Source organism: Paroedura picta, chromosome 6 (genome assembly GCF_049243985.1).
Source record: "Paroedura picta isolate Pp20150507F chromosome 6, Ppicta_v3.0, whole genome shotgun sequence".
Classification (NCBI taxonomy): Eukaryota; Metazoa; Chordata; class Lepidosauria; order Squamata; family Gekkonidae; genus Paroedura; species Paroedura picta.
Window position 1 is genome coordinate 5799718 of NC_135374.1, and position 16019 is coordinate 5815736.

A 16019-nucleotide genomic window follows, 5' to 3' on the forward strand; every position below is an offset into this window, starting at 1 on the left:
AACTGGCTGGCCCCTGGGTGAGACGGGAGGCTGGACTGGAGGGACCCTCCCTGGTCTGACCCAGCAGGGCTCTTCTGAGGGTCTTCTCAGGGGAAGGCCTCGGCCTCTCTGCCCTGTGGCTGGCCCTGCAGAGGAACTGGCTGGCCCCTGGGTGAGACGGGAGGCTGGACTGGAGGGACCCTCCCTGGTCTGACCCAGCAGGGCTCTTCTGAGGGTCTTCTCAGGGGAAGGCCTCGGCCTCTCTGCCCTGCGGCTGGCCCTGCAGAGGAACTGGCTGGCCCCTTGGTGAGACGGGAGGCTGGACTGGAGGGACCCTCCCTGGTCTGACCCAGCAGGGCTCTTCTGAGGGTCTTCTCAGGGGAAGGCCTCGGCCTCCCTGCCCTGTGGCTGGCCCTGCAGAGGAACTGGCTGGCCCCTGGGTGAGACGGGAGGCTGGACTGGAGGGACCCTCCCTGGTCTGACCCAGCAGGGCTCTTCTGAGGGTCTTCTCAGGGGAAGGCCTCGGCCTCTCTGCCCTGTGGCTGGCCCTGCAGAGGAACTGGCTGGCCCCTGGGTGAGACGGGAGGCTGGACTGGAGGGACCCTCCCTGGTCTGACCCAGCAGGGCTCTTCTGAGGGTCTTCTCAGGGGAAGGCCTCGGCCTCTCTGCCCTGTAGCTGGCCCTGCAGAGGAACTGGCTGGCCCCTGGGTGAGACGGGAGGCTGGACTGGAGGGACCCTCCCTGGTCTGACCCAGCAGGGCTCTTCTGAGGGTCTTCTCAGGGGAAGGCCTCAGCCTCTCTGCCCTGTGGCTGGCCCTGCAGAGGAAGTGGCTGGCCCCTGGGTGAGACGGGAGGCTGGACTGGAGGGACCCTCCCTGGTCTGACCCAGCAGGGCTCTTCTGAGGGTCTTCTCAGGGGAAGGCCTCGGCCTCTCTGCCCTGTGGCTGGCCCTGCAGAGGAACTGGCTGGCCCCTGGGTGAGACGGGAGGCTGGACTGGAGGGACCCTCCCTGGTTTGATCTGTTATCACTGACTCTTTCCCACACTCCGTCTGCTTTGGCCAGCCCCGGCATCATCCTTACCCTCCGGAAGTCCTTGCCGTCACGATGAGCTGCAATGCTTTCGCCTGCAGCCTCATGTGGTGGATGATGACCACCTGCCTGTGCTCCACCCCGCTGTACATGAACTCCATCTTGTACGTTTCTTCCATGATCTAGGCGAGAAGAGATATATAATCAAGGTTGGCTTGCAGAGCCTTTCACCTTAAAGAGTCTTGTTTCGAATCCCGAAGGGCTTTTCAAATGGCTGAAACTTTATTGCAAGCAAACAAAAAACGTTTAGGCAATGAGTCCGACAAACTGAAAAAGGCACCTCTCTAGAAGGACATCAGCCTTAGGAAACCCCAAAATGCAAACATTGTGTTCTACCAATCATTGTGCAATGTTTTTGAGCGTTACGTTTGGCCTCACCCAAGGCCAGGACCTTCTCAGATGTGGCCCCGACCCAGTGGAATGAGCTCCCGGAAGAGCTGCAGGCCCTTCAAAAGCTAGCCCATTTTTAAAGGGCCTGCAAGATGGAGCTCTTCCACCAGGCATTTGGCTGGGGCCACTGATTAGAAACATCTGTATTGGCCCCCTCCTAGAATCACAGAATCATAGAGTTGGAAGGGGCCACACAGGCCATCTAGTCCCACCCCCTGTTGTCTTTTTAGGATGCTTAGGGCTAATCCTGCGTTGAGCAGGGGGTTGGACTAGATGGCCTGTATGGCCCCTTCCAACTCTATGATTCTGTGATTCTATGATTCAACGCAGGATCAGCCCAGAGCATCCTAAAGCATCCAAGAAAAGTGTGCATCCAACCTTTGCTTGCAGACTGCCAGTGAGTGACAGTGATGTGGCTTCCCCTGGATGTGGTTTCCCCTGGATATGAGCAATTATGATTAGCAACTGCTAGATACTGCTGGCAACGGAATTTTAAGAACTGGTTTTAACTGGGGTGTGTTGTTTTGCTAACTAATTATTTAATTGGATAATTGTTTTATCGAGTAACTTACAGAAAAGTCCATTGTACAAAAAAATACAATGGGCACTAGCCTTCCCCCTCTCTCCAACCCGGGCAGACCCACTGAGGCCTGGCAAAGCCATGATTGGGCTGCTCAGGCTGGGCACCACCTTACCTCACTGCCACCTCTCCGTCTGGCTGGAAGGCACAGGGGGGAGGCAATCAAGGATGGGACATCCCCTGTCTGATTGGTCCTCGAGTGCCCTCCTCGCGAGCCAATCAGGGAGGTGGAAGCAGTCAGGGGCGGGGCATCCCCTGTCTTGGCCATTTGAGGGGGCGGGTCAACATGACCATATCTGGTCATATCACCCGATAAATATTTAACAAATTTAAAGAATTAAAAAAATAAATCTCAAGTATTCGGGAAGCACTTCCAAGACTGTCAAGAAACCCTGGTTGAGGAAGCCTGGATTAAGCACAAGAACAGTTCCGGAAGGAAGCAGAGTTGGGTCGGAAATTCGCTGGAAACAAGGAAGCGTTCCGGACGATGGCTCAGAAAGCCCCAAGACTCTGCTTTTCTCTCTGGAATTCCTTCACAGGGGGCTCCAGAATTTTTCCTTTCCTCCTTATTAATATTGGGATTCGCAGCTGCCCAAAGGAGGTTGTGAGGGAATGGCAGCCAGGTGGGGAGAGGCCAGCCTCTCCAAAACACGCACTTTTCTTCTCCTCCCTTTATCGCCTTACCTGCTTGGCCGCTGCAGACGCCAGCGTGTTCTGCTTCAAGTACAGCGGGGCAGCTGCGTTCCATAGCTTCTCCTGAAGGGCCTGCAAGAGATACCCCGAAACCTTTGAGGCATGTTCAGGTAAAACAGAAAGAAATCCACTCCCTTGGGCCCTCAGGTGTAGAGAAAAGGTGGGTTTTTGCCTTCCACAGCCATGCCTGGGCAAGTGAACTGAACGCTCACAAGGACATTTCTGGATACTCTCATGCTAACCTGTGGGCACCTTTGGAATTCTGACACAGGGCGGTGGGTACAGCTTGGTGTGGTTAAGAGCGCAGCCTCTAATATGGAGAGTAAGGGTAGGTTCCCCACTCCTCCACATCCAGCCAGCTGGGTGACCTTGAGCTGGTCACAGTTTAGTGCTCTCTCAGCCCCACCTCCCTCACAGGGTGTCTGTTGTAGGGAGAGGTAAGGGAAGGCGAATAGAAGCCGCTTTGAGACTCCTTTGGGTAGTGAATAGTGTGGTGCGGGAACCAAGTCTTCTGCTGCTGCTTCTTCAGCCACAGAACAGCTTTCATGGGATTTGTAGCCACCTACAAAATGGCTGCCACTATCGAACCAATGTCGGGAAGGAGATCGAACCAATGTCGGGAAGTCAGGTCTAATAACTCCAACCGATGGTCCACCATGTCACGTTCCCTGTCAATTGCTCAAATAAACAGGCTTGGCATCTTCAGCAAACATGAATCATTTAAACAAAATGAACGAATGTCATGCAACTTTCTGCTAAGATTAAGTGGGAATATTTCTACAGATCAATATGCTTTCCCCTGATTCCACCTTTATAACACACCATGCCAACCAACATTGGAAGGTAACCCTTTCCCAGGTGCGAACTCTAACCGCCAGACTCCGTGGCTCCAAGGACAGTGCTGAGTAGAGAGTACTGAAGCTTCATAGAATCATAGAGTCAGAAGGGACCTCCTGGGCCATTTAGACCAACCCCCTGCACTGTGCAGGACACTCACATCCCAATTGCTCATTCACTGTCACCTGCCACCCCTTTGAACCTTCACAGAATCAGCCTCTCCGTCAGATGGCTCTCCAGCCTCTGTTTAAAAATCTCCAAAGATGGAGAACCCACCACCTCCCGAGGAAGCCTGTTCCACTGAGGAACCGCTCTGATTGTCAGGAACTTCTTCCGGAGAGTCTTCTCCTCCCAACACCCATAGCCTGCACAGAGCTCAAAGTGAAGCTATAAACAATACCATACTCCCAAATATTCCCCCAAGCTCCCCAAACAATTCTTCCATTCCCCTTCCTGCAGAGAACATAAGATGCCAAAGAATGCATACAGTGAAAACCAGGGCAGGATTCTGATGCCAGCAGAGCGCCTGACACACCCTTGGGACCAACCGCTCAGTGGAAGAAAAGTGCACCTTAATAAGCAGCAGCTGGCAACGGAGGTAAGCTGCAGAGAAGTCAGCCATCCCCGCCAACTCAGACTGGAGCTCCCCGAATCGCTGAAGGTCCCTTGAACAGAAGACGGGGGAAAGGGAAGGGGGAAAAGAAACCGGTTTGTTATTGAGAGAGAGGTCAATTCAAACTATCTTTCTGGGTTACCAAACACCTAACTTTACTTGGCCACCTGGTTTCCTGGTCCCCATACCTCCACATGCAGCCAGCTAGGTGACCTTGGGCCAGTCACAGTTCTCTCTGAGCTCTCTCTGTGTCACCTACCTCATGGGGCGTCTGTTGTGAGGAGAGGAAGGTGAGGTGACTGTCAGCCGCTTTGAGACACATGAGACCTGCTGGGTGACCTTGGGCCAGTTTCGGTTCTCTCAGAGCTCTCTCAGCCGCACCTACCTCACAGGGTACCTGTTGTGTGAGAGGAAAGGGAGGTGATTGTATGCTGCTTTGAGATCCCTTTGGGTAGTGAAAAGCAGGGTACAAAAACCAACTTTTCTACTTCAAAGTGGCTTACAACACGTTTCCCATTCCTCTCCCCACAACAGATCCCCTATGAGGCAGGTGAGGCTGAGAGAGTTCTGAGAGAACTGTACCTGGCCCAAGGGCACCCAACAGATCTCATGTGCCTCAACGTGGATTACAACACCTTTCCCTTCCTCTTCCCACGACAGACACCCTGTGAGGCAGGTGAGGTTAAGAGAGCTCTGAGAGAACCATGACTGGCCCAAGGTCACCCAGACGGCTTTCATCTGGAGGAGGAGTGGGGGAAGCAAACCCGGTTCTCCAGATTAATAGCCGCTCTTAGCCACCCCCACCATGCTGGCTCTCTTAAGACCCAAGGGATCTAGGGCCACTGAAAGAGCACTAAATGAGTCGCCGCAGAGGGGCCCAAAGGCCAAGAAGAAGAAGAAGAAGAGTTGGTGCTTATATGCCGCTTTTCCCTACCCGAAGGAGGCTCAAAGCGGATTACAGTCGCCTTCCCTTTCCTCTCCCCACAACAGACACCCTGTGAGGGAGGGGAGACTGAGAGAGCCCTGAGATTACTGAAGAAGAAGAAGAAGAAGAAGAAGAAGAAGAAGAAGAAGAAGAAGAAGAAGAAGAAGAAGAGTTGGTTCTTATATGCCGCTTTTCTCTCCCCGAAGGAGTCTCAAAGGGGCTTACAGTCGCCTTCCCATTCCTCTCCCCACAACAGACACCCTGTGAGGTGGGTGAGGCTGAGAGAGCCCTGATATTCCTGCTCGGTCAGAACAGTTTTATCAGTGCCGTGGCGAGCCCAAGTTCACCCAGCTGGCTGCATGTGGGGGAGTGCAGAATCGAACCCGGCATGCCAGATTAGAAGTCCGCACTCCTAACCACCACACCAAGCTGGCTCTCAAGAACGAAAGGCCAGCCCCGTTTCCTGACGCCTTACCGAATCGTGAACTGGAGCAGCTCCTGGGTGCCGGGCAGGTCTAAGTGCTGCAGGCTGAACACTCGCTCCAGGCTCTGCTGCAGGAACTCCTGCGAAGGGTCCTTCTGGAGGGCGTGGGCGGCCAAAGCAGGAGAGGACGCCAGCTTCTTCCCGGGCAGCTAGGCAGAGAGACAGAATGTCAGTTTCCAGCCAACTTCTCCAATTAGCAGACTCTTTGCTGCAGGAATCTCTTTATTGAAAGGATAACGAAACAGGTGCATGATGTGTATTGCTGGAACTGAAGCTAGCACCAGCACACCTGCCTACATGGCTGCTCCAAAGCCCATCTCCCAGGCACCCTTTGGCACCCAAAGCCCGGGTGCTATAACTTAGGACTTTCCACGCCATGAGTCTGCCAACACCAAAGCGAACAAACATACGGCACAAGATGGACTACAATCCCAGGGACAAGAGATAGCATGGAGACTCTTTGGACATGTATAGCTAACCTCCCTAGGGTTAAAAAGTTAGAATGACAAAATGAAAAGTTTGAATACCCCTGTTCCTTAAAGGTAAAGGTATCCCCTGTGCAAGCACCGAGTCATGTCTGACCCTTGGGGTGATGCCCTCTAGCGTTTTCATGGCAAACTCAATACGGGGTGGTTTGCCAGTGCCTTCCCCAGTCATGACCGTTTACCCCCCAGCAAGCTGGATACTCATTTTACCGACCTCGGAAGGATGGAAGGCTGAGTCAACCTTGAGCCGGCTGTTGGGATCGAACTCCCAGCCTCATGGGCAAAGCTTTCAGACGGCTGCCTTACCACTCTGCGCCACAAGAGGCTCTTCCTGTTCCTTGGTCAGGCACAAAAACCAAAACCCACTAGGTGTATAAGGCCAATCAACCCCTTATAGATGCTGACAGTATCTATACACATCTATATATGTGCCAGGAGAAGAAAAGGCTATTTGGGAGTGTTTTTGCACCTCTCTCTTTAATGGAATTTGCATGTTAAATATGAACTGACGACTTTCGAACTGTCATGCTAGCACACTGAAAAAGATTCAAAGTTCTTCCTTTATAAGATAAAACAGAAAAGGTCAGGGTTTGATACTTGGAAAAGAGTTCAGCAATTCCCTTCTTAAGCACTGTTTACTCTACCCTCCGTTTGGAGTGCATTCTACATTCCTGAGAGGAACATAAAGGAAACTAAACCTTTTATGCTTTGGCACCCTTGACTGAGATAAGGCTGTTTAGAAATCAATAAATTAAAGAACGGATTTTGGGTAGGGGTAGGAGAAAGGACAGAAGCATCCTGAAATACAACAGAAAAATAAGGAATCTTTCCAAGGCAATATTCTTGTAATAATATATTCAATTCCAATACAATTTATTTTATATATATGAAAAATCAACCATAACGGTTTCTAGATAATTTCCATTTTTAGTGACTTCTTCCGTGGTTGAGTCCTCCAATATTCCATTCCCCAATGATCTTTAACTAACATTCCCTGATACCTTTGAGCCAATGGCCTACTGATATTAAAACAGTAATATAAGGAAAGACTGTAGGATTTTTCCACTATTGTTACAACAGTCATATTGGAGGACTCAACCACTGAAGAAGTCAGTGAAAACGGAAATTATCTAGAAACTGTTATGGTTGATTCTTCATATATATATAATAAATTGTATTGGAATTGAACACATAAATTATTACAAGAATATTGCCTTGGAAAGGTTTCTTGTTTTTCTGTTGGCATCCTGAAATACAGAAAATCGGTTTGAAGGACAACAAACCAACCTTAAGGCTCATTACGCAAAGTCGCTGCAAGGACCTAGGTAAAAGGTAAAGGTATCCCCTGTGCAAGCACCGAGTCATGTCTGACCCTTGGGGTGACGCCCTCCAGCGTTTTCTTGGCAGACTCAATACAGGGTGGTTTTCCAGTGCCTTCCCCAGTCATTACCGTTTACCCCCCAGCAAGCTGGGTCCTCATTTTACCAACCTCGGAAGGAGGGAAGGCTGAGTCAACCTTGAGCCGGCTGCTGGGATCGAACTCCCAGCCTCATGGGCAGAGCTTTCAGACTGCATGTCTGCTGCCTTACCACTCTGCGCCACAAGAGGCTCATGCAAGGACCTAACATCCTTGCTAAATTGCCAATACTGGAAAAAGACACCTTGAGGATGTGGCTCCCTGTATTTCTTGTGCAACGGAACGATAAGGTTCAAAACGAAAACGCTTACCCTCAAGGGCGGTACTAGATGAGAGAGGCTGTCGTGTAGGTAAGCGTAGTGCCGGAACGTGTGGTCCGAGAAGAGGGCCAGCATCGTGGGGCAAGATTTGGCAGCGTTGAAAATCAGAACCAGGACGGCAATGTCTGAGGAGAAGTTTAGGAAAGCGGTGATCCCCACGGAACGGCTACCTAGAGCGGCCTTCCTCAGTTTTTTTACCACTGAGAAACCTCTAAAATGGTCTTCAGGTTTCGAGAAGCCCCAGAAGTGGTCCGATCATGCAACACATGGGTGGGAAGCAGAGCCCTGGACATGCCCACTGCGGTAGGGCCCCTCCCCTCCCCACCCACCTTCTCCAGGCCCATCATCGACCATGGGGAGGGGTCGACATGACCATATATGGTCATATCACCCAATAAATGTTTAGCCAATTCTATCTATCTATCTATCTATCTATCTATCTATCTATCTATCTATCTATCTATCTATCTATCTATCTATCTATCTATCTATCTATCTATCTAGAAGAAGAGTTGGTTATATGTCTGTCTGTCTATCTCTCTATCTAGAAGAAGAAGAAGTTGGTTCTTATATGTCTGTCTGTCTGTCTATCTAGAAGAAGATGAAGAAGAAGAAGAAGAAGAGTTGGTTCTTATATGTCTGTCTGTCTGTCTATCTAGAAGAAGAAGAAGAAGAGTTGGTTCTTATATGTCTGTCTGTCTGTCTATCTAGAAGAAGAAGATGAAGAAGAAGAAGAAGAAGAGTTGGTTCTTATATGTCTGTCTGTCTGTCTATCTAGAAGAAGAAGAAGAGTTGGTTCTTATATGTCTGTCTGTCTGTCTGTCTGTCTATAAAAATTATATGAAATTAATTCACTGCCACCCATTCGGGAAACGCCTCCAGGCCCATCAAGAACCCCCCGGGTTTCACGGAATTCTGGTCGAGAAACCCCAGGAGGTGAGACAAGCAATGCTCTTGAAAAAGCTCCAAGTGATAAGCCCAAATCCATAATTTCCCCCCACCCCAGAAAAACCAGGGGGAACTTCAAATACGGAACAGAAAACGATACAAGCTGGGTCATCCATATTAGGTTCCGGGGTGTCAAAGAAAGGGTGGGTCCCCAACAGTTCTGGAACGAGTGGGAGCACCAGCGTGGGGTGCCTGCCCCCCAGGAACTTCAAGCACCTGCAAAGACATCGATTAAGAGCAATGAGTCCCAAGAAACTTCCAAAGAGCCCTCCTGATAATGTCAAAACAGACGAGCCAGGAACAAATCCAGCAGTATCCAGTGAGTATGATTACGGGACCCAATGCTGCAGCCTTTCGAAAACCAAAAGGCCAAGCGCCCGATCCAGTTCCATGCGCAGGAATAAAAAGAGGAGCTGTTTTTTTATACCCAGCTTTTCAGTGTCCGAAGGAGTCTCAAAGCAGCTGACAATCTCCTTCCCTTCCCTGCAGAGGAACTGGCTGGCCCCTGGGTGAGACGGGAGGCTGGACTGGAGGGACCCTCCCTGGCCTGACCCAGCAGGGCTCTTCTGAGGGTCTTCTCAGGGGAAGGCCTCAGCCTCTCTGCCCTGTGGCTGGCCCTGCAGAGGAACTGGCTGGCCCCTGGGTGAGACGGGAGGCTGGACTGGAGGGACCCTCCCTGGCCTGACCCAGCAGGGCTCTTCTGAGGGTCTTCTCAGGGGAAGGCCTCGGCCTCTCTGCCCTGTGGCTGGCCCTGCAGAGGAATTGGCTGGCCCCTGGGTGAGACGGGAGGCTGGACTGGAGGGACCCTCCCTGGCCTGACCCAGCAGGGCTCTTCTGAGGGTCTTCTCAGGGGAAGGCCTCGGCCTCTCTGCCCTGTGGCTGGCCCTGCAGAGGAACTGGCTGGCCCCTAGGTGAGACGGAAGGCTGAACTGGAGGGACCCTCCCTGGTCTGACCCAGCAGGGCTCTTCTGAGGGTCTTCTCAGGGGAAGGCCTCAGCCTCTCTGCCCTGTGGCTGGCCCTGCAGAGGAACTGGCTGGCCCCTGGGTGAGACGGGAGGCTGGACTGGAGGGACCCTCCCTGGCCTGACCCAGCAGGGCTCTTCTGAGGGTCTTCTCAGGGGAAGGCCTCGGCCTCTCTGCCCTGTGGCTGGCCCTGCAGAGGAACTGGCTGGCCCCTAGGTGAGACGGAAGGCTGAACTGGAGGGACCCTCCCTGGTCTGACCCAGCAGGGCTCTTCTGAGGGTCTTCTCAGGGGAAGGCCTCAGCCTCTCTGCCCTGTGGCTGGCCCTGCAGAGGAACTGGCTGGCCCCTGGGTGAGACGGGAGGCTGGACTGGAGGGACCCTCCCTGGCCTGACCCAGCAGGGCTCTTCTGAGGGTCTTCTCAGGGGAAGGCCTCGGCCTCTCTGCCCTGTGGCTGGCCCTGCAGAGGAATTGGCTGGCCCCTGGGTGAGACGGGAGGCTGGACTGGAGGGACCCTCCCTGGTCGGACCCAGCAGGGCTCTTCTGAGGGTCTTCTCAGGGGAAGGCCTCGGCCTCTCTGCCCTGTGGCTGGCCCTGCAGAGGAACTGGCTGGCCCCTGGGTGAGACGGGAGGCTGGACTGGAGGGACCCTCCCTGGCCTGACCCAGCAGGGCTCTTCGGAGGGTCTTCTCAGGGGAAGGCCTCGGCCTCCCTGCCCTGTGGCTGGCCCTGCAGAGGAACTGGCTGGCCCCTGGGTGAGATGGGAGGCTGGACTGGAGGGACCCTCCCTGGCCTGACCCAGCTGGGCTCTTCTGAGGGTCTTCTCAGGGGAAGGCCTCGGCCTCTCTGCCCTGTGGCTGGCCCTGCAGAGGAACTGGCTGGCCCCTGGGTGAGACGGGAGGCTGGTCTACATGAACCATTGGTCTGATCCAGCAAGGCTCTTAGGTTCTTACCCACCTTAAGCCTAGGCAGGAGATGACGGGTGAGATCTCCAAGCAAGAGGAATTCCATCAATTCCTTTTAAAAGTAACATTAAGCAAAGCATCCGTTCTGCCATTGAGACCCCTTTTAAGCCATTCCAATTCCTATTGGGGGCTGGGGGGGGGAGAATGATGCTCACTTCCAGATGGAGTCCCTGTCCGTGGGATACTTGGTGAGGTTCTTTAGGAGTTCTGCCAGGGCGAGGTGGATTCCTTCTTTTGTCGAGACGTTGGTGCAACACAGCAGTTCGTGGAGGGCCTCTCGGATATCCCGAGAGGAATCCTAAAGCGAGACACACATAAAAAGAATGGTCAAATCTGTGAAAATGAGGGATTCCTATATTGGTCGGGAACAGAACCATGGCACGGCCCTCACAGGCAGCGCGTTAAAAGGCGTGGAGTGGAGAACTGGTTCATGCAAAGAAGGAAAGGGTCCAATGATACCATGGGGGGGAAATCGCTCGCTTGGGATAATTCTCCAGAGTGGGGAGGAGATGGGGAAGCCCAACGTATGTTCCTGAAATCCTCCAAGGAAACCCCACATGGCTCCTATGTTACCGCTGGTGTCTCCCACCCCTCTTCTCGCATGCCAAGTCCCTCCCCAGTTTTTAAGAGCCAGTTTGGTGTAGTGGTTAGGAGTGTGGACTTCTAATCTGGCATGCCGGGTTCAATTCTGCACTCCCCCACATGCAGCCAGCTGGGTGACCTTGGGCTCGCCATGGCACTGATAAAGCTGTTCTGACTGAGCAGTGATATCTGGGCTCTCTGAGCCTCACCCACCTCACAGGGTGTCTGTTGTGGGGAGAGGAAAGGGAAGGCAATTGGAAGCCGCTTTGAGCCTCCTTCGGGTAGAGAAAAGTGGCATATAAGAACCAACTCTTCTTCTTCAGTTATCTCAGGGCTCTCTCAGCCTCACCCCCCTCACAGGGTGTCTGTTGTGGGGAGAGGAAAGGGAAGGCGACTGTAAGCCGCTTTGAGCCTCCTTCGGGTAGGGAAAAGCGGCATATAAGAACCAACTCTTCTTCTTCTTCTCTTAAATTCCTGCCACTACCGCTTGCTGGGACGTCTGGATCAACAAAAGGGGGGGGGGGGGAAGGATCTGTCCAATAGGTTAATCAAAGAGTCTCTTTATTATTATAATTTCCCCCTGGACTCCGCCAAATCAGTCTCTAGATTATTCTCCGTTTTCAGTCCTTTCTCCAGAGGCAAAAATGAGTCCTCTATAAAGTAATATTAATAAATTCAATATATCCCCCTCAATGTTCCCTGTCGTATTTGTTAATCTTTTAAAGATATAATTAGGCGAAAAACAAGAGTCAGGAAAGGAATGAAAACGGAGTGTAATCTAGAGACTGTTTTGGCGGAGTCCAGGTGGAGATTATTATAATAAAGAGATAAGAGACTCTTAAAATTTTGATTAAGCCATTGGACAGATTCTTTTCTTCCTTTGTTGTGACATCTGGATCAGGCGGCTTTAGCTGGCGCCAGCCGTCAAACCGCGGTTTGCAAAAACGCTTCCAAACGTGGTTTCAAACCACAGTTTGGAGGTTAGCACTAACCGTGGTTTTCCTGGTTTGGAAATGATTGCGGACTATGGTTAGAAAGTGAGACGGGGGTGGGGGGTGGGGAGCAACAGTCAGGTTGGACCATAAAGTCAAAATTCCATGAAGGATTCTTGGACTAACAACGACGCAGGAAATGCTTCAAAGAGGAAAAACTCACCTCCAGCACCCCGAGCACCGTGTCCAGCTGGTCCTCTCGGAGAGTGATGTTGTTAGAGATCTTTCTCATGGTGTGGATGGACTGCAGCCGCACCTCTTCGATCTCGTCGTTGAACATGTCCACCAGGAAATCGAGACACTTCTCGGCGAAAGAGGGCGACGACTGGGCCAGCATGCAGAGGGCTTCCACGGCGGCAATCCGGACCTCTGGAAGTGGCACAGAGAAGAAGGGAGTGATGGCGAGAAAGGACGAAGACTCATAGAATTATGGAGTTGGGAGGGACCTCCAGGGTCATCTCGTCCAACCCCCTGCAGAATGCAGGAAGCCCACAATCACAGTGGCTCCAATTCCATGCCCAGATGATGCCCCCCCCTCCCCAAACCAGAATCCCTGGCCACTCTGGCCTGAGGAAATTCACCTCCCAATCCCAAACGGGTGATTGGCATTCCCCTGGGCATGCAAGAAAGAGCCACAGGAGCCAAACACCGACACCACCCCTTCCTGCCCACCCACCCCCAATCTGCTTAAATTCACAGAATCCGCATAAGGTGGTTAATCCAGTCTCCACTTAAAAACTTCCAAAGAAGGAGAACCCACCACCTCCTGAGGAAGCCTGTTCCACTGAGGAACCGCACTGACTGTCAGGAACTTCTTCCGAATGTTTAGCTGAAAATTCCTTTGAGTTAATTTCATCCCACTGGTTCTGGTCCGACCCTCTGGGGCAACAGACAACAATTTTGCTCCCTCCTCTATGCAACAGCCCTTCAGGTGCTTGAAGATGTCCTTCAAGAAGAATTGGCTCTTATTCCTTGCTTTTCTCTACCCGAAGGAATCTCAAAGCGGCTGACGATCACCTTACCTTCCTTTCCCCACAACAGACACCCTGTGAGGTAGGCGGGGCTGAGAGAGCTCTGCAAGAACTGCACTATCATGACTGTGACTAGCCAAAGGTCACCCAGCTGGCTGCATGCGGAGGAGTGGGGAATCAAACCCGGTTCTCCAGATTAGAAGCCACAACTCTTATCCACGTAGAAGGGGAGGAGGTGATGCCAGCTGTTTTGTGGCTTAGGTTTGACTGCTTGGAGTCAGGCATTAGATCTGAATTACCCAAAACACCAGGACGTGGAAATTAAGAACAGGATTTATTTGGGAAAATCAAGGTCCAGCATAAAGGGCAGGGTCCTGAATAAGAGTCGTATATTGGGTTATGTACATCAGCATGGCTTATTATATATACATTTATGAGAGCCAGTTTGGTGTAGTGGTTAGGAGTGCGGACTTCTAATCTGTCATGCCGGGTTCGATTCTGCGCTCCCCCACATGCAGCCAGCTGGGTGACCTTGGGCTCGCCACGGCACTGATAAAGCTGTTCTGACCGAGCAGGAATATCAGGGCTCTCTCAGCTTCATCCACCTCACAGGGTGTCTGTTGTGGGGAGAGGAAAGGGAAGGCGACTGTAAGCCGCTTTGAGCCTCTTTCGGGTAGAGAAAAGCATCTTATAAGAACCAACTCTTCTTCTTCTTCTATATTGAAAAGACAATATAAGGACAGCCTGCAAAATACCATTGGTCAAAGTTTGCTACAGGCTACAATTGGCTCTTGCGCAAGCAGGCCGTATCCTACGACAAAAATCTCCACGACAACTGGCCCTTATCCCCCTCTCTACCTTACTGAAAAGAGAGTTTTATTCTAGGTTATTCCAGGGCCGCCAAGAAACCCCGGGGTTTGAGGAAAGCCTGGTTGAGCAGGGGGTTGGACTAGATGGCCGCTTCCCACTCGAGGATTCCCTGATTCTGTCTCATGAAGGGAACTCCGCCTCTCGAAAGCCCATACCCGAAAAACTTGTTGGCCTCCGTGGAACAACTTGGATATTCAGCTGGGGCCTGAGAACCAACATGGTGCCCGATAAGGAGGGCGACTTTGAAAGGGGACAGAAGCAATTTTCAAAAAAGCATTAAAGACTCAGCGGGAGTTGGCGACCACGTACCGTACATCTCGTCTTCCAGGCCGTGGACAAAAGCTCCACACGCGCCCGATTCTATTAAGTTCACGGCCCCCGTGTCCACTTCTTCTTTGGGAGCGTCATCTCCCCATTTTCTGCCGCTCGAGAATTCTCCAGAGCTGTAGAGCTCCTTGGCTCGTTCGTGGGCTGTCAGCCTCCTCTGTCCACGAAACAGACACAAGAACGTAAGAAAAGCCCTGCTGGGTCACACCAGGGAGGGTCCATCTAGTGCAGCTTCCTGTCTCACAGAGTGACCAAGCAGTTCCTCTGGAAGGCCAAGAACAGGACAGGAAGGACAAGGCCTTCCTCTGATAACAGCACAGGAAGAGCCCTGCTGGGTCAGACCAGGGAGGGTCCCTTCAGTCCAGCAGCCTGTCTCAATGTGGCCAAACAGTTCCTCTGTAGAGCCCAGAACAGGACACAGAGGCCAAGGCCTTCCCCCCATAAGAAAATAAGAAGGGCCTTGCTGATCCTCAAACAGGGTGCTGAATTCTTCTTCCATGCAACAGCAGGAGCAAGATTTATCATCGCCGCTGGCTGGAAGCAACAGCAGGCTCCCCACATGGACTCACGGAGCGCTAAGCTTAGAGAATTAGCAGCAATGGCAGAATTAACAGATCTGGTCAGCCACAGACTGCCGTAAGACTTTCAAAAACACTGGGACAAATATCTGAAATATTTGTAAAACTCTTTATTTCTGTAACTCTTTGAAACTTTTCTGAACTATTGCTAAAATAATAATAATAAAAAGTATTAACAAAAAAAAGGGGGGGCCCTGCTGGCATGAGACCAGTCCAGGATCCCATCCCACAGTGGCCAACAAGATCATCTGCAGGGCCAGCAACAGGGCCTAGAGGGGCTGAGGCCGTCCCCTGATAAGAATGCAAGAAGAACCCTGCTTGTTCAGACTAATGGTCCATCCAGTCCCGGATCCTGTCTCACACAGGGGCCAAGCAGGTCCTTGGGGTTTCATTTCATTTATTTATTACATTTATATACCGCCCTCCCCTAAGGCTCAGGGCGGTTCACATTGCATAGCAAATAACAGGGCAGAGAGACTCTTCTTATGTCCTTAAAACCACCTCTGAACATCTCTTCCCTTTAAAAGCCTACAGGGTTGCCGGGAAATCTATGCCGTAAACAGCCTTGAGGTCCACAAGGAAGAAAAGCATCTGATCGATGTTTTAAATAAATAACAATACTAATTTTTCTAAAAACCTTGTGGACAAATCGTATGCCACGTTTCCCAAGAACCTGCTCTGGAGCAGGGGTAGTCAACCTGTGGTCCTCCAGATGTCCATGGACTACAATTCCCATGAGCCCCTGCCAGCAACCGCTGACAGGGGCTCATGGGAATTGTAGTCCATGGACATCTGGAGGACCACAGGTTGACTACCCCTGCTCTAGACAACTTACCCAAATATGACCCGGTCATAAAATAGTAAGCTCACAGAGAGCGCTTCTCATGAGCTGAAAAAGCAAAGGCATACACCCCCCCCTCCATCCAAAAGCTGTCACTTAGATGCGCATGGGCTCATTTCCCAGAAAAGGGGAGGGGTATTCATTCTGAGGCCACAAAGACTTCAGGAATGCA

At 51.8% G+C, this 16019-nt stretch overlaps 1 protein-coding gene across 1 annotated transcript in view; it reads right to left on the reverse strand.

The window, feature by feature from the left end:
* Nucleotides 1-16019, reverse strand: part of INTS4 (integrator complex subunit 4) — a 39547-nt gene that overhangs the window by 10648 nt on the left and 12880 nt on the right. Inside the window, exons 10-18 of the mRNA XM_077341282.1 lie at nucleotides 14411-14585; nucleotides 12424-12629; nucleotides 10842-10984; nucleotides 8862-8977; nucleotides 7805-7938; nucleotides 5583-5740; nucleotides 4141-4234; nucleotides 2724-2804; nucleotides 1061-1191 (exon numbers count right to left, since the gene is read on the reverse strand). Of these exons, the coding sequence (XP_077197397.1) occupies nucleotides 1061-1191; nucleotides 2724-2804; nucleotides 4141-4234; nucleotides 5583-5740; nucleotides 7805-7938; nucleotides 8862-8977; nucleotides 10842-10984; nucleotides 12424-12629; nucleotides 14411-14585 (1238 nt within the window). The remainder of the gene's footprint in view (nucleotides 1-1060; nucleotides 1192-2723; nucleotides 2805-4140; nucleotides 4235-5582; nucleotides 5741-7804; nucleotides 7939-8861; nucleotides 8978-10841; nucleotides 10985-12423; nucleotides 12630-14410; nucleotides 14586-16019) is intronic.